At 41.2% G+C, this 26,093-nt stretch overlaps 1 protein-coding gene across 1 annotated transcript in view; it reads right to left on the bottom strand.

Moving 5' to 3' along the window:
- Window positions 1–976: 976 nt before the first annotated feature.
- LOC128535718 (cytosolic phospholipase A2 zeta-like) overlaps window positions 977–26,093 on the bottom strand; it is a 29,530-nt gene continuing 4,413 nt past the window's right edge. The window contains exons 4-21 of the mRNA XM_053509765.1: window positions 25,721–25,849; window positions 21,395–21,435; window positions 21,019–21,061; window positions 16,634–16,685; window positions 16,401–16,543; window positions 15,330–15,422; window positions 15,143–15,177; window positions 14,697–14,840; window positions 12,186–12,192; window positions 9,004–9,128; window positions 8,681–8,903; window positions 6,011–6,125; window positions 5,725–5,862; window positions 5,534–5,632; window positions 4,163–4,333; window positions 2,093–2,262; window positions 1,625–1,811; window positions 977–1,182 (exon numbers count right to left, since the gene is read on the bottom strand). Of these exons, the coding sequence (XP_053365740.1) occupies window positions 977–1,182; window positions 1,625–1,811; window positions 2,093–2,262; window positions 4,163–4,333; window positions 5,534–5,632; window positions 5,725–5,862; window positions 6,011–6,125; window positions 8,681–8,903; window positions 9,004–9,128; window positions 12,186–12,192; window positions 14,697–14,840; window positions 15,143–15,177; window positions 15,330–15,422; window positions 16,401–16,543; window positions 16,634–16,685; window positions 21,019–21,061; window positions 21,395–21,435; window positions 25,721–25,849 (2,121 nt within the window). The remainder of the gene's footprint in view (window positions 1,183–1,624; window positions 1,812–2,092; window positions 2,263–4,162; window positions 4,334–5,533; window positions 5,633–5,724; window positions 5,863–6,010; window positions 6,126–8,680; window positions 8,904–9,003; window positions 9,129–12,185; window positions 12,193–14,696; window positions 14,841–15,142; window positions 15,178–15,329; window positions 15,423–16,400; window positions 16,544–16,633; window positions 16,686–21,018; window positions 21,062–21,394; window positions 21,436–25,720; window positions 25,850–26,093) is intronic.

Genomic DNA, 26,093 nt, shown 5'->3' with positions numbered 1-26,093 from the left:
GGTCAGAAATTCTCTGTTCCCAAATGCAAAAAAAAATAATAATAATAAATCGTACAGGAACAGTGCTGCTCAGTTCTGCTGAAGGCAATTTTAACTAAGCAATTAAAACAGTTGTTCTGTTAAATCTTATTGTATTGTATTTATTTGTTACATAAACAGTTTGTACTGTACTATTGGGTGCTTCTTTCTTCTTTTATTCTGCATGTCTATGGACTGTGGGAGGAAACCCGCCAAGCACAGGAAGAACATGCAAACTAAATGCACACAGAGTTGGGAATCAAAGCCACTGTGCTACTTTGCTAAATATACTACATATAAAAAATATATCTATAGTTAATGTTATTGGACAATTAACTAGTGCACATCTGTGACTCCTTGTAAAGGTTCTATAAAGATTTGATTTAATTTCTTTGAACAATTTCAGAGGAGATGTGGATAGAAGAAAAGCGTGATGACAACAGACAATGGATGCCACCACCATCACCAACTCAAGACATCTCTATGTAATCCTTATGTGTCACTTACAGTATGCTTCGCAGACAGGCAACACACAAATAACACGTCTAATAAAGCTCTGTGCAATGTAACTGATATCCATTGACCTATTTGACTGACCGAACAATATCAAATCAAGACATGGCCGAATCAGATCCAATTTATTCCAGAAAGGCATTGCAGAGAAGTTGTACGCATCTCTACATACGTCAAAATATGAACAAGAACATGTAATTCCCCAAAGAAGATAATAGAATAACTTATTACATACGGAGGTGTTGCTGCATGACACTGAATATCTCTGTAAATAAGCTGTAGCTAGATAAACTAACATATTAGAACTAGTTTATTATTATAAATTGGTTTATAGTTAACACATATAAATCAGATTAAAGAATTTAACCGTGTTGTGGTGTAGCTGAATTTAACTTTGTTTCATACACCACTTATTCACATTTACTTTGCAGTTATTTGTACCATGCTAACAAGCCCCCTTTTTGTTTAAAGCTTTCTTTAGTGCATTTATAATGGTTTTTTTGTTGTTGACAATGTTGTAGTGAGAGAGGTCCACCAGTCTTTGGAAGTCTTCTGAAGAATAGGTGAGGTTTGAGGTTACATATGGAGAGTACTTAGTGTTCACATCAATATTTCCCTCTTTTAACTCTTGCTTTCCTATTCTCTTTACTCCTGCAGTGTGAAAAAGCATACACACACACACACACACACACACACACACACACACACACGTTCAATGTTGTCAGTCTTCTTTTATTCATTCAAGCTGTTTTTTCAGTGCAGTGGAACTACACTCTAGTTATTGATAATGCTCATTTTAGAAGTTAACTGCAGTGAATTCTTACTAGATGCATGAATCATAAAATCCTCAGTGCTGACTTAAAAGTTCATTTGGGTCCTACATAAACACTGTACAGTGATAATCTTACATTCGTGGTATTGATTCAACAGTGGAAATTTTGCTGTGTAGCATTCCACACCTGGCATTTTTTTTTATTATTTGAAAAAGTTCTTGTGCACTATTTTTACTTAACTTGATGTAAATTTACAAGCAAATTCGCAAAAAAACTTTAATGATCTAAATCCAAAATGCAAGTAAATAAAGTACAGTTACCTGGTGCTTTGTAGTCCTTAAATGAGACATTGACCAGCGGAAAGTGGAGCACTATGGGAGCATCAGGATTTTTCTCATCCATAAACACATACACTTCCTCTTTGTGCTGAGATGTATACTTGCTGAAATCTATCTTTGGGAATGGTACCTGATGATCAATGCAGTATTGCTGAGTTTTCTTCACGACCTTACACAATAGAAACATATCAAGAACATTAACCGTTAAACATTCCTTGAAAATGGTGAGTGAGATCAGAATATTTTCATAAAACCTGAGTGTGTGTGTATATATATATATATATATATATATATATATATATATATATATATATATATTAAATATATATAAAACGAATGTTGAAGATGAGAAAAGCATTCTAGTATGACTTTAGAATGACTGTATAATGATAAATAAACAGAGAATATAATAAAATACCACCCTTAAATTTTCTCCGCTCTTTATGTTACCTGTAAAGGGTCCTCATCCCAGGAGTAGCTGAAAGACAGAATGATATCGGCACATCTCTGGGGTCGCAGCACAGGAGGGAAAGCTATGTTAATGGCAAATGCAGAATCCACCAAGCTAAGAGTTGAGTCCATTGGAGTCAGTTTGTTTGGAAAGGCATCAGGGTTTGAGTCTGTATATAATATTCAATGAAAATGAAAATGGCAATAAAAAGCAAAACATACTTTTGTTACATTTACATTTAGGCATTTGACAGACATTTTGGTCATGAGCAAGGTCAGAGGTGATTGGTCAGGGAGGTATTGTAGTATCAGATATCTTTTCTTCAGCTGTTATTACCCAGCTTGCTCAAGACAGTGATGTGTTTTGCATTCTAAGATGCTTTACTGCTAAGCAGTGGTTATTTGAGTTACACCCGCTTTATTGTCAGCTTAAACCATTCTGGCCATTCTGCTCTGATCTGTAGAGCTAAGAATACACCACTGTTTCAACAGCCAAACTTTGTGAAATCGCATTTTTTTTTTTATTCTGAGAACTGACACAAATAGTAACAAAAGCTCTTACACTTAAAATGTGGTCCTGCTGACACATAATAATTGTTAAAGAGGTAACAGGTTTATTTACACTCAACAAAAATATAAACGCAACACCTTTGTTTCTGCTCCGATTTTTCATGAGATGGACTTAAAGATCTAAAATTCATTCCAGATACACAATATTACCATTTCTCTCAAACATTGTTCACAAATCAGTCTAAATGTGTGATAGTGAGCACTTCTGCTTTGCTGAGATAATCCATCCCACCTCACAGGTGTGCCACATCAAGATGCCATCCAGGGGTAGCTCAGTGGTTAAGGCATTGGACTACGGTTCGGAAGATCCCAGGTTCAAACCCCACAATCACCAAGTTGCCACTGTTGGGCCCTTGAGCAAGGGGTCTCGACCTGACTCCAGCTCGTCGCCGTAACAGACTTGAGTGGGCAAATGCTCACATTCGATGGCATCTGGCACGTTGGAGAGGTGTTCTCTTCAAGGATGAATCTCGGTTTACATTGTTCAGGGCAGATGGCAGACAGCGTGTGGGTGAGCGCTTTGCTGATGTCAATGTTGTGGATCGAGTGGCCCATGGTGGTGGTGGGGTTATGGTATGGGCAGGCATCTGTTATGGATGAAGAACACAGGTACATTTTATTGATGGCAGATTGAATGCACAGAGATACCGTGATGAGATCCTGAGGCCCATTGTTGTGCCATACATCCATAAACATCACCTCATGTTTCAGCAAGATATTGCACGGCCCCATGTTGCAAGGATCTGTACACAGTTCTTGGAAGCTGAAAATGTCCCAGTTCTTGCATGGCCAGCATACTCACCGGACATGTCACCCGTTGAGCTTGTTGGGATGTGCTTGACCGGCGTATACAAAAGCATGTACCAGTTCCCACTAATATCCAACAACTTTGCACAGCCATTGAAGAGGAGTGGACCAACATTCCACAGGCCACAATCGACAATCTGATAAACTCTATGCGAAAAAGATGTGTTGCACTGCATGAGGCAAATGGTGGTCACACCAGATACTGACCGGTTCTGAGTCCCCAGACCCCCAATAAAGCAAAAAACTGCACATTCCAGGGTGGCCTTTTATTATGGGCAGTATAAGGTACACCTGTGCACTACTCATGATGTCAGATTAGCATCTTGATGTGGCACACCTGTGAGGTGGGATGGATTATCTCAGCAAAGCAGAAGTGCTCACTATCACACATTTAGACTGATTTGTGAACAATGTTTGAGAGAAATGGTAATATTGTGTATCTGGAATGAATTTTAGATCTTTAAGTCCATCTCATGAAAAATCGGAGCAGAAACAAAGGTGTTGCATTTATATTTTTGTTGAGTGTATGATCCTATTAGTGTAGTCAGTGATTGTACATTTATAAAAGGTTATAAACGCATGTTCAGTGACTTTAAATTATGACAAAAATATTGGTGGAATATTGTAAAAATATTGTTAGCACAAATATTAAAATTAGTGAACATAAAAATAAAGTCAAATAAAATGTCTGACCGTTTGAGATGTTGAAATTTGGGCTTTTGGTGTACAAGTTGTGTAGGAAAAATCCTCTAAGGAAGTTGAACACACTACTGATAAGGGGGCGGCCATTTAGGAAGTTGCTCAATGCTGAATCCACTGAATCGACCCGTAATGTATCTAGTGCTGGACACCCTTCATCTTTCTCTAACAGCCAAAGAAAACTGCATGTTACTCAAAAGTGCAACTATACAAAAAGGTAGTAAAAAAAATGTTTGTTCGTATAAAAGGTTTGGCCAGCAACAAAATAGAAAAAAACTTTTAAAAACATAAATATAACTAGTTGCATGAATAATATATGCCTGTGGAGAGAAGGAGAATTAGATATTATTCTTAATATTGCCCAAAAGTTTGTAGACATTTAGTTGGAATTAATGATAATAAGCAAATTAATTTAGACAAGGAAAACTCTTCAACCAATGTGAAGCAGCAAAATATCACATACAGTAGACAAGAACTTTCAAAATATCATGTTCATAGATATAAGTACAGTACTGAGATGCCTCTTGGATCCTTTTAAGGTCTTAATTGCTAAAATTCTTTACATGATTCCTTCCTTTCTTTTAAAGCATGATTTAAGCATGAATCATAGTATTTTATGTTTTGCTCACATCTCTTGTTTATCAAAAGGTACAGGCTGTTTTTTGGAGCCTTGTAATGAAAACTAGAGCATGGGCAAAGCAGGGTTTTTTTTTTTCTTTGTAAAAAAAAAAAACTACAAAGTTATGGAATAATGTTCAAGACTCAGCCACAGCCTCAGTGTTTTAGTCTAAGCTGAAAACATATTCATGTATTTAGCCAAACTTTGTTTGTTAATAGGTTTGCTGTTAGGTAAAGTATAAGATCCAGAGGACTCGTGGACATACAGTCTTTTTGTAGGCTGGTATGTTTGGATGCTGTCTTTTCCCACTCTTACTGATCTGAGAGGTTAGATGTGTCAGGGTTCACATGGTGAACACTGCTGGTTCTCATCACATGGTGGCCTCTGGCTGTTGCTGCTGATAGACCTGTGTGGTCTACTTGGGAATGATTGTGGTGATTGAAGACGTGCTTGCGACACACATATAGCAGGGAGTGATTTATGATTGCAATGTCTGGTTTTATCCAAATGAGGATGGGTTCCTTTTTTCAGTCTGGTTTCTCTCAAGGTTCATTCCTATTGTCATCTCAGAGTTTTTCCTTGTCATGGTCACCTTGGTGCTCATCAGGAAAAACTGATCATGCAAATTTTTTTCCTTACATTTTTCTAATTTCTATACATATATTTTAAAATCTGCTTTTATGTGACAATTCCCATTCTTAAAAGCACTAAACAAACTTTGAAAACTGATATGAAAATGTACTTACCAATCTTGTCTACCTTTTCTCCTGTGTGGGATGGTGTCACGCCAGTAAAAGTCCTCCACAAGTGCATCAGATTAGTAGAGAAAACACTGCTCCATATGCCTTCATATATATTATATATATTTATTTATTTATTTATTGATTTATTTGGAGAATGTAAACGAGCAACTTTCTCTCACAAACATTGCACTGACCCAAGAGGAAGGAAATGCGTGTTTCTGGCAGCTTCTTAACCACATGACCGAGGTAGAACTCACTCCCAAAATTTTCCACAGGGACAAAGGCTCCATACTTGCAGAATCCCACCTCAAATGGGGTAAACTCACACCACTCTGAAATTAACAAAATAAATTTTTGTTAAAGGAAAGTCAAAATAATTACTACAATTGATTTTTGAACGCATTTGACCAAGTGTAATATATGACACCAGCATTCAGATTATAGCAGGTCGAAATATAAAGGTTAATGTGCAGTCTTTACCGGGGACTGTTGAGCCATTTATTCCCTTCTTTATGTTCACTGCTGTGTAGATTGGGAGTGGGTTCTGGCCCTCAGAGACCACCTTCTTCTGGTCAGACAGTATATCTGTTTGTTTCTATATATATATATATATATATATATATATATATATATATATATATATATATATATATATGAGTGAGATCACAACAATGTTGTTAGCATCCTCATCTGATGTATCATTCCCCATGTTGCTAACAACACACAATAGTCAGACCAGGAAGCTAACTTGAGTTTAATTTAGAAACAGATAATTTTCGAATTTTAACATCAGTAAAACAACATAAAAGAAGCTACACACTACAGGCAATTTGGTCAGTTCGCCTAATCTACATGTCTTTGGACTGTGGAAGGAAACCGGAAAAACCCACCAAGTGTGCGGAAAACATTAAAACTCCATGGACACAGACCTGAGGCGGGAATTAAACCCAGAACCTGAAGGTGCAGAGCAACCGTGGTAACCACTAAGCCACCATGCCTCCATGCCAAAAACAATAGTGGTCAAATTTTAAAACCACAGGATAAAAAAAAAGACATGATCAAAAATCCTCACAACTGGTTTCTCCTTCATTCTCTGGTTTCTCCAAACAGCAGCCTGCAAAATGTTTGAAGTATTACTGTTATTATGTCACAATGTGTTGTTTTAGTTTAGAGTTGTTTAGGCGAGAATGCAGGTGTGTACAGCTCAAAACCTCCATCGGTTATTAAAGATTACGTCTATTAAAAAAAATTGCCTCAATGTTTTTGGAGACTTGAGCTCTATGCAATCCCCGGGAGCTCTGTGCTCATGTACCCGCCCAAAGCAGCCTCATCTCGGAAAGAACTTCTAATACAGTTATAGTATACCTGGGAGTTTCTCTAGCACACTGTATATCAGATTGATGGACATGAGTCCTTATCTGTAAAATTTTTGGCACACATTAAATCTATAATATTGTTAAAAGATTTATTGTTTTTGTTCTTAATTTAATTTTAAAGTAAACAGTAAATAAAGTAGTTATAGTTTAAATTGGTAAAATAAATAGTTTTATATTGTAATATAGTAAGATGCGGACTGTTTGATGTCATGTTGGCATTATAAGATTTGTTCTGAAAACTTCTAAATAAATAGAATGTTTTTATTTGTATTACATTGTATTAAACACAAAAAAACCCTTTTTAAATAAGATTTACAAGAGCCTCTTGCTTTTATTGTTTCACTGATTACCGAGTGTTTATGTTACATTTACAAATTGCCATTTTGGGATTATATAGGATTATAATGGATTATTCTGTCTGTCAAAATTGAGTAATTTGCATTCTTATTATGTGACAACCTATTTACATTATGTGAAGTTGTTTACATTTTGGGAATTTTTTTGACAACAAAATGTATTCTGTCTACTAAATCAAATGGAATGTATTGGAGAGTGTTATTTTTACCCATTGTTTGGGTCAAATTATTAACCCAGCGCATTAACATTTACAGTTACCCAGAATCCTGGGTTAAATGGTAAAGCCCAGCACTTGGGTCAAAAAAACTTAGCACATCTTCTGCCCACTAGTGACCAAGCTAGATTTTTTAGAGTGTAAATTGTCTTACATTTGTATAAATGTTTTATATGAGTTTTTGTACTAAATAATATTTATGCTGTATAATCAGGGCCTCGTGATACTGTGTGTGCTTTACAAAGTCAGACTCCATTCAAATCCCCAGGTGTGGTGTGAACATGTCTCAGCTGTTTACACCTATACTGTCAGAGAAACTAAAATGCACCCCTTCCCACTTTAAGACCTTTATGAATCTGTGGCCTTTCTGAAGACCTGCAGTGCTTCAGGCCTCTTCTTAAATTTGTGTAAATTAAAAAAAAATTGGATTCTAGATTCTAAAATTAACATTGTTTTCTGTTTTTAATCCCTGGGATGGAAGAAATTGGAATTTTATTGTTTTTTATATGTTTTTATTGTTTTATCTATATATCATATATTATTGGGTATTATTAAAAATGTATATTTTATAAAAAATGTAAATAAATAAACCAGAGAAAATTGTTCCATTTGTATTTTCCATTTGTAAAATAGCATGAAGATTATGGGTTGTGTATAAAGTGATTAAGAACAATACAGCGCATGTTATGATAAGGAAAATCTCAATTTCTTCCATTCCAGGGAACGTTATGATACCATGTATGTGTAACAGCTTTCTCCTAGTACAGAAAGACAGATTTAATGTGTCATTTACGCACTTAAATATTATGTTGGTGTCTTAAGAACAATTTGATTAGACAACTACTTAGAAAATGTCATACATATTCAGTTACAATCGTATCTGTATGCCAATGGTGTTTTTTAAAGTTTGAGTTGGTGTTTTAATTTAGGTCATTTAGCTTCATCCCTAAATCTATCTGTAAGGAATTTGAAAGCAACATTGAACAGTAAGCTGATGTTTGAGAAACAGATTACTGTTTAAGAAACAGTATTATTGTTTTTCAATTTAGACTGTTATAAAAGGTGAAGCTTTGTAATATAAATCACAGGCTTATTTTTATGCACTCATTCTAACATCTTAACACTGGAGTATTTTTTTTTAACTCCTTAATTTCATTACGTTTTTTCTAACAGTGTAATTTCTATGCAAATAGGGAAGCAGACCTTTCCAAAGACAAGCTGTTCTATAATGAGACCCCAGGTATCGATGAATGAGACTGAGTAGCCCTCTTTCTCTCTGTTCTGCAGCTCAGAGCGATAATAATGTAGTTGCATACGAGAAAAGAGACTGGCTGGGCTCTTAGACAACTCCCTCTGAACAGATCCTATCGCTTCATCCAGATTTTCCTTTGACCAAAATGGGTTAGTGTAGAGATTGGCAGTGGTCCTAAAACAGAGAAAGGGAAATACTTAAGGAAGCATTAGGTTATTTTTTTTATTGCACTTAATAGACAACATAAGATCCAGCAACAGGTGGAGCCACCAACCACGTGGAGCCAGACACAGAGGTCATGTAAGTGATGACATCCAACAGGCCGAGGCTCTGCAGTCCTTTCAGAGAGCCGTATGTCCCTGTCATGGCCCTCGAGCCGCCTCCTGAACACACCACAGCCTACGTAAACCATACAAGCACACACACACACAAACAATATACCTTTATATAGTAAATAATTTCTTAAAACAGCACAATAGAGATCTCCATCACATTTATTCTTTATACTGCTTATCCAACACAGGGTCATGGGAGGTCTGGAGCCAAGGTGTTTGTGGCATAAGGCAGGGTACAGCATGGATGGAGTGCTAATCCATTGCAGGGTATACAACACACTCTCACACTATGGCCAATTTGGGGATGTTAATTAGACTCAAACTCTACACATAGCCTCAAGGTAAGACTTTAGTGATTACATTACATTTAGTTTTATATAATCCAATTAAGTAAGCAGCTGTTGTAAGATTAAGTTCCCCTGTTAGGTGATACTGATTGTAACATAGGTTAAATAGATTTCATGGTAAAGGGGTTAATACATTTGCAAGGCATGGTGGGTATTTGACTTGTACCTGTCATGCACACTCAATCAGCGACCGGCACTAGGACCCGGAAGTAAAGCGGTCGCGAATCAGGAAGTATAAGAGGAGTAAACAAACCACGATTCAGCGCTCAGTCATTGAGTTCAGCCCATGTCGGTTCTGGTTGTCCATCATCGATTCGTGAGTACTCACTTTATTTGGGTTTCGCTTTCTGATCTTGAGTGTGTGTTTATAGGACGCATGTTAAATTTGTGTTTTTCCCTTGCTCCCCTTTTGTGAGAGTCCTTAGACTAAAAAGCGTGGTTATCCTACCTACTCGCTTTCTTCCGCGTTTGGGTTCACCATCCACGCTACATTGGGCTAATCGCTAAAGCTAAGTCATCTGGTCGCCTAGGTTAGTTCATCCTGACAGAATGACTGAGCCAAAAGCGGTGAACCCAGCGGATTACGCGCATCTCTGCGACGTGGTTGACCAGCATGCCGAGCTAATCAATAAGCTAACCGGGGAGGTCGCTACTCTGCGCCAGGGCGTCCAAGACGTCGCGGCCTTGCGCCGCGAGGTCGCGGAGCTCAGGCGGGAGAACGCGGATCTCCGGGCGGCTGTTGATGGCGCGGCGAGCCGGCCTCCCGTCGCGGCGGTCGCGACTCCGCATCACCCCGCCCCCCCCCCTTCTTCTGGTGTCTTTCTTGCATTACCAGAGAAATGGACGGACGGGAAGTGTAGTGTGTTCTTAACAGCGCTCGATCTGGTGTTTGAGTTTAATTCCACCAAATACTCCACCGATCGGCTACGCATTGCTCTTCTCGTTTCGTTGCTAACTGGGCAGGCAGCTGAGTGGGCCACGGCAGTGATTAAATCAGACTCGGACACCGCCCATTCATACAATGAATTTACACGCCAGCTTCGACTCACTTTCAAACACCCTGCAGGCGAGGTGGAGATCGACACTAAGCTCTATCACCTGCGGCAGGGTGGATTGTCCGTGAGCCGCTACACCGCGGAATTCAGAACCCTCGCCGTGCAGACATCTTGGGGAGACGCGGCGCTCCGGACATCCTACTACGAGGGGCTGGCGTCACGCATAAAGGATGAGCTTGCCGGACGAGAGCTTCCAGCTACGCTGGAGGGATTAATCCAGCTAGCCCTCCGCATCGACCAGCGCCTTCTCTCTCGTCCGAAGCCAGCCCCGAGGACCCTGCCGCCTGCTTTTACCCCTCACCATCCTACACCTCCACCACCGACCATTTTCACCGCTGCCACCACTGGACCTGTCGGATCTCCACCTCCTGCTGTGGTTGACACCGGAGCCGGGGAACCCATGCAATTAGGACGCGCCTCCCTGACTACAGCAGAACGCGCACGCCGGTATCGAGAGGGGGTTGTGTGCTTACTGTGGGTCCGCGGCACACCACCGGGCGATCTGCCCTCTTCGTCCGGGAAACGCGCAGCCCCGGTGAGCCGGAGGAGAAACTCACCGGGCTCCCTCCAAATCTCCAGCACAACCAACACAACCACCTCTCGTCTTACTATTCAGGTAATCCTCCAATTTGGCCACAAACGAGTCAGAAGTGCAGCGTTCATCGACTCCGGTGCCGCCGGCAACTTCATTGACTCCACTTATGCCAAAGAACTGGGGGTAAAGATTGAGGCGTTATCCCAGCCAGTGCAAATCACCTCCACCTCTGTCATCCAGCCCCCCATCACCCACCAGACTCAGACCATCACCCTCATTATCAATCAACACCACAAACCCATCCAATTCCACCTCACCTCCATTTCCTCACCTTCCATCATTCTCGGATACCCCTGGCTGCTACAACACGACCCTCTATTCTCCTGGACTAAAAATAGAATCCTCCAGTGGGGGCCGACCTGCACTGAGCTGTGCCTACGGGACCCAGCTGGGACGTGTTCCACGGAGTCCGAGGCCCCTGATAACAACGCCATTCCTTCTGCCTACCGTGACCTGGCTGCAGTCTTTTGTAAACGGAGAGCTACTCACCTTTCACCCCATCGCCTGGCGATAGAGCTGCAGCCAGGTTCTGTTCCCCCCCGTGGCCATCTGTACTCACTGTCGGCGGCTGAGACACAGGCGATGGAGGAGTACGTCGCCAGTGGCCTTCGCCATGGAACCATCCGGCCCTCCTCGCCGCCAGCGGCCGCCGGCTTCTTCTTTGTGAAGAAGAAAGGAGGAGAACTTCGTCCATGTGTCGACTATCGGGGGTTGAATAAAATCACTATCAAAAACCGACATCCATTGCCGCTCACCAACTCAGCCCTGGACGCCCTCTCTGGTGCCACCATGTTCACAAAGTTGGACCTCCGGAGCGCCTACAACTTGGTGCGCATCAGAGAGGGTGATGAGTGGAAAACGGCCTTCATCACTCCCACAGGACATTACGAGAGCCTGGTCATCCCCTTTGGACTATGCAATGCACCCTCGGCCTTCCAACAGTTCATAAACGATGTCCTGAGAGACATGTTAGGCCGATGGGCGTTTGTATATTTAGACGACATCCTTATCTACTCTCGCACCACCGAAGAACATATCCAACATGTACGGGCAGTTCTTAAGAGATTGCTCGCTCACCAACTGTACTGTAAGTTGGAAAAGTGTGCTTTTCACCAGCACTCCACCACGTTCCTGGGTTTTGTCATCTCGTCCCAGGGTGTGGCCATGGATCCGCAGAAACTGGAAGCTGTCCGTCATTGGCCCCTACCCAGGACGCTCAAACAGCTTCAACGGTTTCTCGGGTTTGCGAACTTCTATCGTCGCTTTATCCGGGGCTACAGTACAGTTGCAGCACCACTAACCAGTCTGACCAGGCCCTCCTCTCGTCCCTTCCATCTCACTCCTGAAGCCACCTCCGCCTTCCAAGAACTCTGTCACCGCTTCACCACTGCACCCATTCTTCTTCACCCAGATGCCAACCAACCGTTCGTTGTAGAGGTGGACGCGTCAGATGTGGGCGCTGGCGCTGTTCTCTCTCAGCGAGGTCCAGACCAGAAGCTACACCCCTGTGGCTTCTTCTCCAAGAAATTTGACCCCACTCAGCAGCGATACGGGGTAGGGGACCGCGAGCTGTTGGCCATAAAGTGGGCCTTGGAGGAATGGCGTCACTGGCTCCAGGGCGCCAGTGAGCCGTTCATGGTCTGGACGGATCATCAGAACCTCATCAACATCCGGAATTTAAAACTACTTAACCCCTGACAGGCACGGTGGGCATTGTTTTTTGAACACTTCAATTTCCATCTGTCATACCGCCCGGGCTCCAAGAACACCAAGGCCGACGCCCTCTCCCGCCAACAAGAAGAGGAGATGCCCCGGGCGGACCCCGTGCCTGTCATCCCCACCTCACGGATCATCGCACCCATCCACTGGGACATAGAGACAAGGGTTCGCCAGGCTCAGGCTGCGGAGACTGGGCCGGCAGGTGCGCCGCCTGGACGACTCTTTGTTCCTCAGCGTCTGGTTCCCGAAGTTCTCCAGTGGGGCCACTCCTCGCCCGTCGCAGGACACCCAGGGACTCGGCGCACACTACAGTTTGTAAGACGGGCGTTCTGGTGGCCCACCATAAGGAGGGACGTTGAAGAGTTCGTTCAGGTGTGCCCGGTGTGCGCCAGGGCCAAGGACTCCAACCAGCCTACCTCCAGGGAGGTCCAGCCTCTGCCCGTTCCGCGACGGCCCTGGACGCACATCGCCTTAGATTTCATCACGGGCCTGCCGGTTTCCGAAGGAAAGAACACCATCCTAACCATCATCGACCGGTTCCCCAAAGCCGTACACCTGGTGGCCCTCACCGGACTCCCATCAGCCAAAGACACCGCCGAGCTGATTTTGGAACACGTAGTCTGCCTGCATGGGTTCCCCAAGGACATCGTCTCGGACAGGGGGCCCCAGTTCACCGCCCGGTTCTGGAAGGCCTTCTGCCGTCTGATCAATTCCACCTGCAGTCTGTCCTCCGGTTATCACCCCCAGACTAATGGTCAGACGGAATGGGCCAACCAACAACTGGAGCGCTACCTGAGGTGTTTTGTTTCGGATCACCAGCGCTCCTGGGCCCGCTACCTCAAATGGGCCGAGCTATCCCACAACCTCCACGTCTCTTCAGCCACCAACCTAAGTCCATTTGAGGTATGTTATGGTTTCCGATGTTCGACCATCAAGAACCGGAGGTTGACGTACCATCGGCCCAACAGTTGGTCCGTAGGTGTCGGCGGTTATGGAACCAAGCCAACCTCACCATCCAACGTGCCAATACCACCTACGTCGCCCAGCATCGCCGCCGACACCCTCCGGGACGATTGTACCACGTAGGTGACAAGGTATGGCTCTCCACAAGGAATCTGCACCTGCATACAGAATCCCGCAAACTATCTCCCAGGTTCATCGGCCCATACCGCATCACCCACCGGATAAACCCTGTCACCTACTGGCTCCAGCTGTCTGCGGCGCTCCGGATCCACCCAGTTTTTCACACCTCCCAACTAAAACACTTCACCACCTCTCCAATGAATCCACCCACCCCCCCTGCTCCTCCTCCCCGGATCATCGACGGTGGTCCCGCTTACACTGTGCGCCGGATCCTCGACTCACGCCCTCGGGGCAGGGGCACCCAGTACCTGGTCGATTGGTAAGGCTACGGCCCCGAGGAACGGTCTGGGGTCCCGGCCCGGTTCATTCTCGACCCCGAATTAATCCGGGACTACCGTCGTCGGGTATCCTCCACCCCAGGACCGTCAGGAGCCGGTCCTGGACAGGGGGGTACTGTCATGCACACTCAATCGGCGACCGGCACTAGGACCCGGAGGTAAAGCGGTCGCGAATCAGGATATATAAGAGGAGTAAACAAACCATGATTCAGCGCTCAGTCATTGAGTTCAGCCCATGTCGGTTCTGGTTGTCCATCATCGATTCGTGAGTACTCACTTTATTTGGGTTTCGCTTTCTGATCTTGAGTGTGTGTTTATAGGACGCGGGTTAAATTTGTGTTTTTCCCTTGCTCCCCTTTTGTGAGAGTCCTTAGACTAAAAAGTGTGGTTATCCTACCTACTCGCTTTCTTTCGCGTTTGGGTTCACCATCCACGCTACATTGGGCTAATCGCTAAAGCTAAGTCATCTGGTCGCCTAGGTTAGTTCATCCTGACAGTACCTGAGTGGGATCCAATGGAACCTGAAGGTTAAGAATTTTCTGCAGCGCACGAGAGACCACCTCTTTCCTCTTCACCAGAAACACCTTTTCCTCTGCAGGTATATCAAAATCCAGACGCACCTTCATGTCCTCCCCAGAGCTACACACACACAAACACAAGCACACGCACGCACACACACAGAATGAAAGTCATAGGTATAGAGTAATAAAAAGTTAAAAGCATTTTCCAAGAAAGAATCAGTAAGACAATATGTCCTTGTTATTAACACATTACATTATTCTTTATTAATGAATAAGTTAACTTCATTAATGAGGATGTTGTGAATGTGAATCTAGTTTAGACGCGATGTGTATGATCTGTACAGACAACTATTTATTTTTTTCCACTATAATATTTATAATAATAATATAACAATTATAATAAATATCACTAATATTTACCTTTCTACTCTGGTTAAATGCAATTCTACTTTTTCCTGAGGAGTAAAACAAACATTATTAGCACATACAGTAATCCTTTATGATTACTACAACATGATACTATAATAATGATGCCATTTGTTAAAGAAAAAACTTAGAGATGTTAAATGTAAAGAGTAATTAAAACTAATATTATGAGTTGTCTCACCTTTGCCAAAGGAAGAGAGAGTGTAAATTTACTGGTGGCAACAAAAGGGGTTACAGGAACTACTGCAGAGCTGGAGGTTGTATCATCTTTCAACTATCCTCAAACAAAACAGATTAGACAGGTAAACAACCAAAAGAGAAAATATGTGGGTATTGATATCAAACCAGGACTTGTGATTAAATTTCTCATTAACGATGGAGTGAAACTGACATTTAAAGAAGATTTCGAGCACAGTATGGTACTGTATGAGACGTTTAGCCACAGTGAAACTTTTAAATGGTGCAAACGTTTTAAAGAAGGCTGTACATCAGTGAATTATGTTCCTGGCCAAGGTAGCTTAGAGCAAAATGAAATAGTTTTAAGTAAACATTGGTGAAACTACTACAGTACAGTACACTTTTAGCCACCTCAGCCAGGAACATCATTCACTGATGTACATTGATGATTTTAAGCATACAGCAAGTTGAATGCTTAATCCTTATAAATCGACTTGTCGGCAACTTGAAGAGACGCATGTTTTTGTTGGAACTGTATACACAATTATTCAGGGACACCACTTGAACAATACCAGAAATGGGAGTTAATTCTATATCCTCCATACAGTCATGACGTCAATCTAAGTCATTTCCACATGTTTGGACCATTAAATAATGACTCTGAGAGCCCAAAGTTTTAGTGTGAAGGAAGGAGTCTAATCATGGCTACTGAGAAATCTTTCTACCTTGATGTAACCAAGCACTTGTAAAACACTAAGGTTAGGGTAGCATGGGATTATATAGAGAAATAAAAATATTTTTTACTGAGAAAAAAAAATGTATAATAACTTTTTATTTACTGTGTGAAAACTGTGATTCTGTGCACTTAACATACCCAGTTTGACTTAAATGCTCCTCATCAATAATAACACATATCCTTCCCAAAGAATTAAAATGTTTAGATGTAAGCAATGGTTCTTCCTATGTATTTCACAGATAAGATTTTTTTAAGCTTCTTTATGTGTAATGTAAATTATATTATATGTAATTTTTTAAAAACAGTTCTTAACACATGATAATGTAAAACAAATTATACCATTTGTAGTCCAATCTCAGTCTCCAGGTTTTTGTTGATGTAGTAACGAAGAGTCTGCATGAGGGTGCTGTTCTTGCTGGACATTGAGATCACTTGCTTTTCATTATATGCTCCCCGTACATTTAAGTGCAAGTCATTATTAACTAAAATACACACAATAAATAGAGGACACTTATGTGTAAAATTTCCAATATACTGTATAGTTTTCACTGGAAACTTTTCTGTCTTCTTACTGTCTTTTGGCAGTTTGTCCAACTTCACCTCCAGAGTAGAAAATGGGGCAGCCTAAAATCAAAACGTGTAAGATGAATGGAATCTGCCCATATTATTTCTTTTAGTCCATATTTTTCTGTTAAGCTAAAACTATGTGTATAGATAAACCATATTTTAGTATATATACTGTACTGTAATGCAAAAAAAAGTAATATTTCTTTAGGATCGTGCCATTTGCTTCTTTAGGAGATACGGAAAGCTTTCCTTAAAGAAATATTTACAGTACAAGTAGAACTTCCAGTTTTGTACTTTGCATTCTCTGATAATACTTTTCTAAACCCACCAACCACTTATACCACCAAACACCTTAACACTAAAATTCCTCCGAGATGATGTGCCAACTGATTAGTGGCTGCCTGAAAGCATTTAATTGCTTTTATTTCTATACAGAAAATTTCGAGCACATCAGGTTAGTGGCACCAGCTTCCCTTTCTAAAGCACTATGCGAGGCGGAGCGCGTTGAACCCATAATGGCAGAACATCACGGCGAAAGAGCTGAGCGACCTCAGGGGCGCTCGGTAGGTGAATCTAGCCAGGGACAGGGCTACCCCTCATGGTTAGACAACGAACACCGAGGTTTCGCGGTGATGACATGTTGCAACGGTAGTCTCGAGGCACGGGACAGCGTACCCCAGCAGCCGTTAAACTAGCTCCTCCCGCAACCGTCATTGTTCCCCCAACCAGTGCATTCAACTTCCGGTCGGGACGTGTATGAAATCGTGCTTGCCGAGCAGGAAAAGGATCCGGTTCTGCATAGGGTGCTAGATTGGGTTAAAGCGGGTGTGATACCGGATTACACCGCAGTCGCTCATCTAGGGCGAGAGGTAAAAGCACCTAGCGTTGCACGAAGGGTTACTCTACCGCCGCTGGGAACGGTCGCGCGGCGCGGGCGAATGCTTTCAGCTGCTGGTACCAAGGTCTTTGCGAACATGTGTACTGGCGCATGCGAACAGGTGCATGGACATTACAGTTCGGGACACTTCGGGGTGAATAAAACTCTGCGGCAGTTGCGCGCTCATTTCTACTGGCCGGGCTGTCATACCGACAGTAAACCCTTTGTTCACCGATGCGACCTCTGCATGGCAAAGAATGGCCCCACCCAGCGCTCGCGAGCACCGCTGCAGGACTTTCATGTGGGGGCACCTATGGAGCGTATGGGTGTCGACACACGCCGGCGAAACGTCGAACTCTGCGGAGGCCGGACCACCTCAGGACAATGTTTGCGCTCCTCCCTCCTCCACAAAAGGACCCCGGCGTTCACACCGCCAGCGCCGACCGCCTTCACGCCCCAAGACTGAGAGAGTCATGGTGACCGGGGATGGTCACAGCTCGGGTGGGAGCAGTGTGGCGTGGGCGGGGCAGCAGCTGACGACCATCATGCATTGCGGGGGGTTTTCAATGTGTTCACCCTGTTGGGGAAGGGTGTTTGGGTTAGTGGCTTCGACCATGTTGTGTGAGTTGGCCATGTTCTGTTGAATGTGCTCCGGTTCATGCTAAGGCTGAATTGGATGTGGTTCTCGTGTAAATGTGTTTTTCATGCTATACAGTGCTGTGATGAATAAAGTACTCCCAGCCATTGCATTGGGCAGCAATTAAACTCACTCGTCTCTCCAACATCCTTTCCGGCGGTAAAACGCTACAATATGTTTGTTTATTTTATCTTGTTATTTTGTTGTTCATGTTGTCCCATAACCACTAAGCATGTCCCAAGGCTAAGTGTGATTGTATGTAAGTCTTTGGTGTTCAAGTGTGTGTGAAACTGATTCGGTCTTGGGTAGTCTTGTGTGTAATTCCAGGTTTTGTACAGTAAGTACTCTGTGTCCCCAGCCTCTGTGTTCTGTGGCCCTAGCCTCTGTGCTTCTGTGTCCCTAGTCTCTGTGCTTCTGTGGCCCGAGTCTATGTGTCTCTCTAGTGTTGCTGTAGTCCCTTGGATGTTAAGCTTTAGTATATTAAGTTTCCTCGATGTTTAGGTCACTGTATGTTTAGTTTCCTAAATGTTTAGGACATAGTTTGTTTAGCTATTGGTAAGTGTAGCTAGTTGTATGTTTAGCTATCTGGTAGGTGCAGCTATGTGTTTGTTAAAGACATGTTTACCTAAATGATTGTTTAGCTAATTGTCATGTTTAGCTGATTGCCATGTCTCTAGCCCTAGTCTTGTCTCTAGTCCCGTCTATCGTCCTCCTGTGTCTCTAGCCGTAGTCCTGTCTCTAGTCCCGTCTATCTTCCTCCCATGTCTCTAGCCGTAGTCCTGTTTCTAGTCCCGTTTATCGTCCTTCCATGTCTCTAGTCTCGTCTCTTGTCCCCCCGTGTCTCTAGCCCTGTCTCTAGTCCTCCTGTGTCTCTAGCCCAGTCTCTCATCTCTCCGTGTCTCTAGTCTTGTCTTGTCCCTGTTTTAGCTCTATCCTTAGCTTGTAGAGCCTGTGTTTCGTTCTTGAGCCTGTGTTTCAACATAGTGCTTATATTTCGTGTAACGGGTATTAGAGCCTGTGTTTCACCATAGTGCTTATATTGTGTGTAACATTGTTTGTAACAGGTATTAGAGCCTGTGTTTCGTTAGTAAGCCTGTGTTTCAACATAGAGCTTACGTCATGTGTAACATGTATTAGAGCCTGTGTATTGTCAGTTGAGCACGTGTTTCATCATAATGCTTATGTCTTGTGTATCTTGTCATAGAGCTTGGGTATTGTTTAGTTATGGGTAGTATAACTTGAGTGTGTTCGTTTCTTTGTTTTGTTACTTTGTGATTCCTGTTTTATGTTATGTCCTGATTAAAGACTATTTTATACTAACATGACCTGTGCCTATGCCTGCCCTTTTCTGCCCATGTCAATAACAGCCATTACCACCCATTCATGACAATTATGCACAAATTTGTGCCTTCTCTGTTTTGTGCGTGCTCTGCACTTAGCTGCAAAGTAGTTGTCTTTGCCACATCATTTGCTCTTCTTACTACATGCTGGGTATCAATGTTTGCTTTTCTCATGTCTTTTCAAAAAAAAAACTTGAATTACACTCTCTACACTATGCACTGGTGTAATAGCTCTATGCAAAGCTGTATGCATGTGTCCAACATTGTAGTCTTCTCACAAAGTAATCTCCCTCTTATGTGAATTCCACAAATAATTCTATTCCTTATAAGTGAGTCTCTCGAAGTTCCAAAATTACATGTTTTTTTTTTTTTAAAAAGGAAAATTTTCACAGTCTCATTATGACTAGGGTTACAATGAATAATGAATTTTTCAATAATGTCATCTACCTTCCAACTTTCATCAGTCTGTCAATCAGCTCCTGGCTGCTCTCAAAGATAGGTTAGCTGAAAAGTTTTACTTTTATGCATCCTTCTCTGCTAGTATTATACTGAACCCACATAAAGTATGCATTTATCTTCCCATCTCTTCTAAGTTCTCGACAAATAACTGGAGTCCAAGCACAAAGTTTACCACCTCAACTGGATTTTAAAACTTCTCATCTGATCTTATACAGTACAGCAAGTTTGACCACTCTGCAATGAAACTCATTTCAGCAGCTTGTATTTGCCATCTTGCTTCGGTCATTACCAAAAGTTCATGACCATAGGTGGGAGTATGGTTGTAGATCGACTGGTAAATCAGAAGTCTTGTGGCTCAATTTTCTCTTTACCACTAAGATTTGGCACAACGACCACATTACTGCAGAAGTTGCACCCCTACTTCAATCAGTTTCAAAATCCCTTTTGCAATAATTCGTGAACGAGACCCTAAGATAATTAAACTCCTCCAACTGGATGGGATGGGTTCTTTCTTTTCTGGGAGAGAAACATGGCCTTAGATTTAGAAGTGCTGTTTAGACTACTGACCACCTCACCCTCTGCTGCAAACCTATCTAACCTACTGAAGGCCCACCTGTGACGGTGTCAAAAGGACACCATCATTCTAATTAGCATAATTCTTTAGCAAAATAGACCAAAACTAATTAGTGAAACACTCAATACATAAATTATCTTGATATTATAAAGAATATGGAAAATTCTAAAGCATTTACAAACTTTTAATCACCACTGTATATATGTACAGCAGCATGGTGGCTAGGATGGGTTAATGGTTTGAATCATGCCTCTAGTATGTGTGTGCAGAGTTTGCATGTTCTTTCTAGGCCATGAAAGTGTTGTAGGTTCATGGGTGTTCCCAAATTGTCCGTAGTACAGTATGTGAGTGGGGTGTGCTGGAACTTTAATTATTTTTTACCTTAAATTTGAGTTTTTTGCAAAATCACATATATAGTTACACCATAGTATTTTTCATTTTTTTCCTATTATCACTTAAAATTGTCTGGCTGTTTAAAATATAATAGTTAAAAAAGTGCTTACCACCAGAACCCTATTAGAGTGGTACTGACCAGGTGCATCAGCACTGTAAAACAAACACATATAGATAAAAATATGCTTATATTATTTTAATATCTTACCTAAGAAAAGTATGAAAAAATAAAAATAAAAGCATTGTTCAGTTGCATGCTTTACTGACAAACTGAAATAGTAGGAAAGCTTCTATAATGTCTTAAATTCCCATAGAGTCTAATGTATGTACAGTATCATACATCCTTGTAGCATGGACTTGCAAATGATAGCATTAGGTGTGTGTTTCTTTTTGTAATAATTGATTAATTTAAGCCTATAAACTATTTGTAAAATATTTCTAAAATATTCTCCATAATTTTTTATCTGTAATCTCTATCTATTTTACCTCTCTGTGAGCTCAAATTCCACCCACAACTCATCCTTCAACTGAAAACAAGAACAGCAATCATCCATCAGCGATATTTTATATTCATATAAATACAATAATAATATTTAATATTATATTATATACTATATACTGTATGTTAGGATAATTGTTGCTTCAAATTGCACTAGCGGAGACATACAGTACTTTACCTGTAAGTTTCACAATCTACTTTTGACTGCAGGAGAAAAAAAAGATGCAGCATTGTGGTGGTAACCAGCCATTGATATACCAGTTCATGTTTTTAATTATTATGGTTGTTACCCTACTCTTTAATTCATTGAAATATGCTGTTATCGATCTAAAATTATTACACACTAAAAAACGCTGGGTTGTTTTTTTCTACTCAAACGCTGGGTTGCCTCTGTTGGGTCATTTGTCTGGGTTATTTACAAAGAGTTGGGTAGTTTTTGTGTAACCCAGCTGCTGGGTTGAACTTTGCTTGGCCCCTCCCCCAAAGTTCACCGGTGTATTCAGCAGCTGTTAGCTTTGTGTCTACTCTTTTGAACGCTGATGACGGTTCATCCTTCTTGTGCATTTAAGGGAAAATGATGTTAAATACAAGGTCTGTATACACATGTTCACTCACCTAAGTCACATATGACTAAAAAAGTATTACTATATGTAACATGTATTACTGTTACCGTGTTTAGGTTACACACAAACTTTTAGGCTGGTCTGAGGTACAGTATGAGGTAGAAACGGCTAAGATGTCTGAGCTTTTTTTATCTTTCTTTGTAGAATGTTTGCAGGGTGTACGAAGTGGTGAAGTGATGAATGAACGCTAAACTGTTAACTGTAAAGCTAGCATGACGCAGGCATTTAGTTAGGTTGTTAGCGTTAGAACTTTATTAATTTCACCGCTTGAGACAATAAAATGCTGGGGTGTTACAAAACACTGACCCTCTCACAAATATACAGACCTGCTTATCCTCTTGTTTTTCACTAGCTAGTAATTTACTCTGCGGTCAAAATTCTCCCGCATTTCTCCCGAGTTATAACAATATTTTACACTTTTACCTCTTTGGCAAGTATGCTAATATACCTCCAGTAACTGCTGCATGTAAGCTAACCAGGTAGCCCTCTTTAATCAAAGTTGCTTGTGATTCAGGCTAAATTAACTATCAGTCAACGCGCCGACTACAAGAAAAAGTAGCACAGCTGAACCGGTAACGACTAGATGCACGTATTAATATTTGGGTGACTGTAATGCGCCCGTATGACACCAGCTATGACAATGCATTTCCTTGGTAATGAGCTTAAAATCAACGCGGACCACAAGATCAACTAGTCTGACTTAAAAAATAAATAAATATATACAAAATAAGCTTTATCCCAAAAGCCATGTTTATTTTATTTTTGTTAGCAGCTGTATTCATGTTTTTGTTTCAGGTTACCTATACCCTAGCTTTGTCATTTTTATTTAGTATAAATCTTATTACACACTACAGTAAATTGATAGTCTTATTCAGTTTAATCTTATAGATATATATCGAATAGCGTGTGAATTTTATTATTAATCCGGTTTCCTCCTGGAATTTGACATTTCTCCATCAAAAGTTCAAAAGGGACTGTCCAATCAGAGGGCTGTCACAGTCTGGCCTGTACCTGCTTTTTAATGGGAACCTGAACGCAATGACAATTGGAATTATAATTCTGCATCTCTTGCAACCCTCACCTTCAACAAACTCCCCTTTCATATAAAAGGACAGGCTGCCTTATAGACTGTTTTACCTCAGCCACATTGTCCCTCTAGTTGTCTCAGAAACTGAGGTTTGGGTTGTCCTATCCCAAAGGTCCTTCAAGGACAATTAACTCCACCCTTGTTTCTTTTCCTCTCGTCACCACTTTCTCACTGAATGAAATTATGATATCAGAGAGCTGTAAAACCTGCCACACTGTATGGTCTGTAATACCTTGTTGACTGTAAGGGTTACTGCTCATCGAATTATAAAAGGCTTAACTCAGAGGCATCTTCCCGGATGGCCAACAGTAGAAGGAAGTATTGCCATATATATATATATATATATATATATATATATATATATATATATATATATATATACACTGTACACGTGTACAAAATTTTTGGTATCCTTCGGTCAATAAAATAACTCACAATGGTCAGAAAACTTTAATCTGACAAAAGTAATAATAAATAAAAATTCTATGAAGGTTAACCAATGAAAATCAGACATTGCTTTTCTACCATGTTTCAATGGAAATATAAAAAAAAATAGGTCCTTTCAGGTCCTTTCCAAAGATGATCAATAGGATTGAGGTCAGGACTCATAGAAGGCCACTATAGAATAGTCCAATGGTTTCCTCTTAACCATTCTTGGGTGTTTTTAGCTGTGTGTTTTGGGTTATTGTCCTGTTGCAAGACCCCTGAAATGTGACTGAGACCAAGTCTTCTGACACTGGCCAGCACATTTCTCTCTAGAATCCTTTGATAGTCTTAAAATTTTATTGTTCCATGCATAGATTTAAGACACCCTGTGCCAGATTCAGCAAAGCAGCCCCACAACATAACAGAGCCTCCTCCATGTTTCACAGTAGGGACAGTGTTCTTTTCTTGATATGCTTTATTTTTTCTGTCTGTGAACATAGAGCTGATGTGCCTTGGCAAAAAGTTAAATTTTTGTCTCATCTGTCCATAGGACATTCTCAGAGAAGCTTTGTGGCTTGTCAACATGTAGTTTGGCATATTCCAGTCTGGCTTTTTTTAATAATTTGTTTTTTTAACAATGGTGTCCTCCTTGGTCCTCTCCCACGCAGTCCACTTTGGCTCAAACAACGACAGATGGTGCAATCTAACACTGATGTTACTTGAGCATAAAGTTCACCTTGGATCTCTTTAGAAGTCTTTTGGGGCTTTTTTGTTACCATTCAGATTATCCATCTCTTTGATTTGTCATCAATTTTCCTCCTGCGGCCATGTCCACAGAGGTTGGCTACAATCTTAAATTTCTGAATAATATGTGCACTTGTAGTCACAGGAACATCTTGCTGCTTAGAGATGATCTTATACCCTTTACCCTTAACGTGCTTGTCTTTAATTTTCTTTTGAATATCTTGAGACAACTCTTTCTTTCACTTCCTCTGGTCCACGTTGAGTGTGATACACACCATGTCACAAATAAGGGCATAATAAAAAAATATTACAATATAGAAATATAGAAGAAAAAAAGTTTTTTAAAAATTTGAAAGTGACCATGGGTGTGCAAATATGCATAAAAAGTGACATACTGAAGTTTCTTATTAAAGTGTCTTGGTGCAATGGTTCAGAAATGAAAGTATAAATATATAGTGCGTAATAAGTGTGTATAAATGTGTCCATAGTGTCCTTAATTGTCCGGCCAATGTTGGAAGTTTAAAAGATGGTATTAGTCCTGTGTTGGTTTATGGTTGAGAGACCTTATTGCCTGAGGGAAGAAGCTCGTCCTCATTCTTTCTGTATTGGCCTTTAGGGAGCGGAATCGCTTCCCAGAACGCAACAGAGAGAAAAGTCCATTGTTGGGATCTTCCTGGCCTTGGTCCAGCACTGCTTGCTGTAGATTGAGTGCAGGTCAGGGAGCTCGGTGTGGATAATGCGCTCAGCTGATCGCACCACCCTCTGTAAAGCTAATCTGTCCTGCATGCTGCTGTTTACGAACCAGGTCATTATGTTTCCCGTCAGGATGCTCTCTTTGGTGCAGGAGTAGGAATTCCTGAGCACCTTAGAGGGCAGTCTAAAGTCTCTCAAGCGTCTGAGGTGGTAGAGACGCTGTCGGGCCTTTTCACCACGGTCTTGATGTGACAGGACCATGACAGGTCCTGCGTGATGTGAACACTGAGGTATCGGAAGCAATAATAAATTCTTATTCTCTAACAAAATAATTCCGTAAGGCATGGTTAAAAAGCGATGTCTGACTTTCATTGGTTAACATTCATAGCATTTTTATTCATTATTACTTTTGTCAGATTAAAGTTATTTCTGTGACCATTGTAAGTTTTTCTTTCATTGAGCGAAGGGTACCAAAGATCTTGTTCAACGGTTATATAAATAAAATTGCTAAGGGCAGTAATCAAACCTCTTGTTTTTCTCTGCAGTGCAAAGCTGATTGAAGCTCTTATTCCCTTGCCCAAGTACAGTATGTCCACTTAAGCCCATTTGTTATTCATTTTTGTACTTTAAAATAAAGATAAAGGTGATTTAATAGGATTCTGTAGCACTACTGTATGTAATACCATGCCTATGACACCAGATGAGTCATTTCTGAACTTGTAAATTTCCTGGTAACTGACCTTATCATCTGTGATAAACATCTTTTTTTCTTTCTGACCCAATTTGAGGGCACTGATGTCAAACAGGATACTGGTGCATAGTTCATCCTTGATAAGATCTTCATCATACAAATTCAGCTCCAGAATATTCTAGTGGGGCGAACAAAAAGCCTCTTTTAAATTTTTTCCCTTTTAAATAATAGACATATTCTTGGCAAAACTAGAGCAGTGTACAATGTATTGCACAGCAGTTTGTGTTATATGTATATAAGGCCTAGAGGTAATCTATGCCTATTTGTCCTATTAACAAATAATCAAAAGAACTAACACTAACAAAACAATACTTTGCGTTTACTAAACATAAGAAACGACACAAAAAATGTTAGAAATGTTA

Source organism: Clarias gariepinus, chromosome 13, assembly GCF_024256425.1.
Source record: "Clarias gariepinus isolate MV-2021 ecotype Netherlands chromosome 13, CGAR_prim_01v2, whole genome shotgun sequence".
Lineage (NCBI taxonomy): Eukaryota > Metazoa > Chordata > Actinopteri > Siluriformes > Clariidae > Clarias > Clarias gariepinus.
The sequence above is the reverse complement of the archived record's forward strand: the minus strand, read 5'-3'. Positions and strand labels throughout refer to the sequence as shown.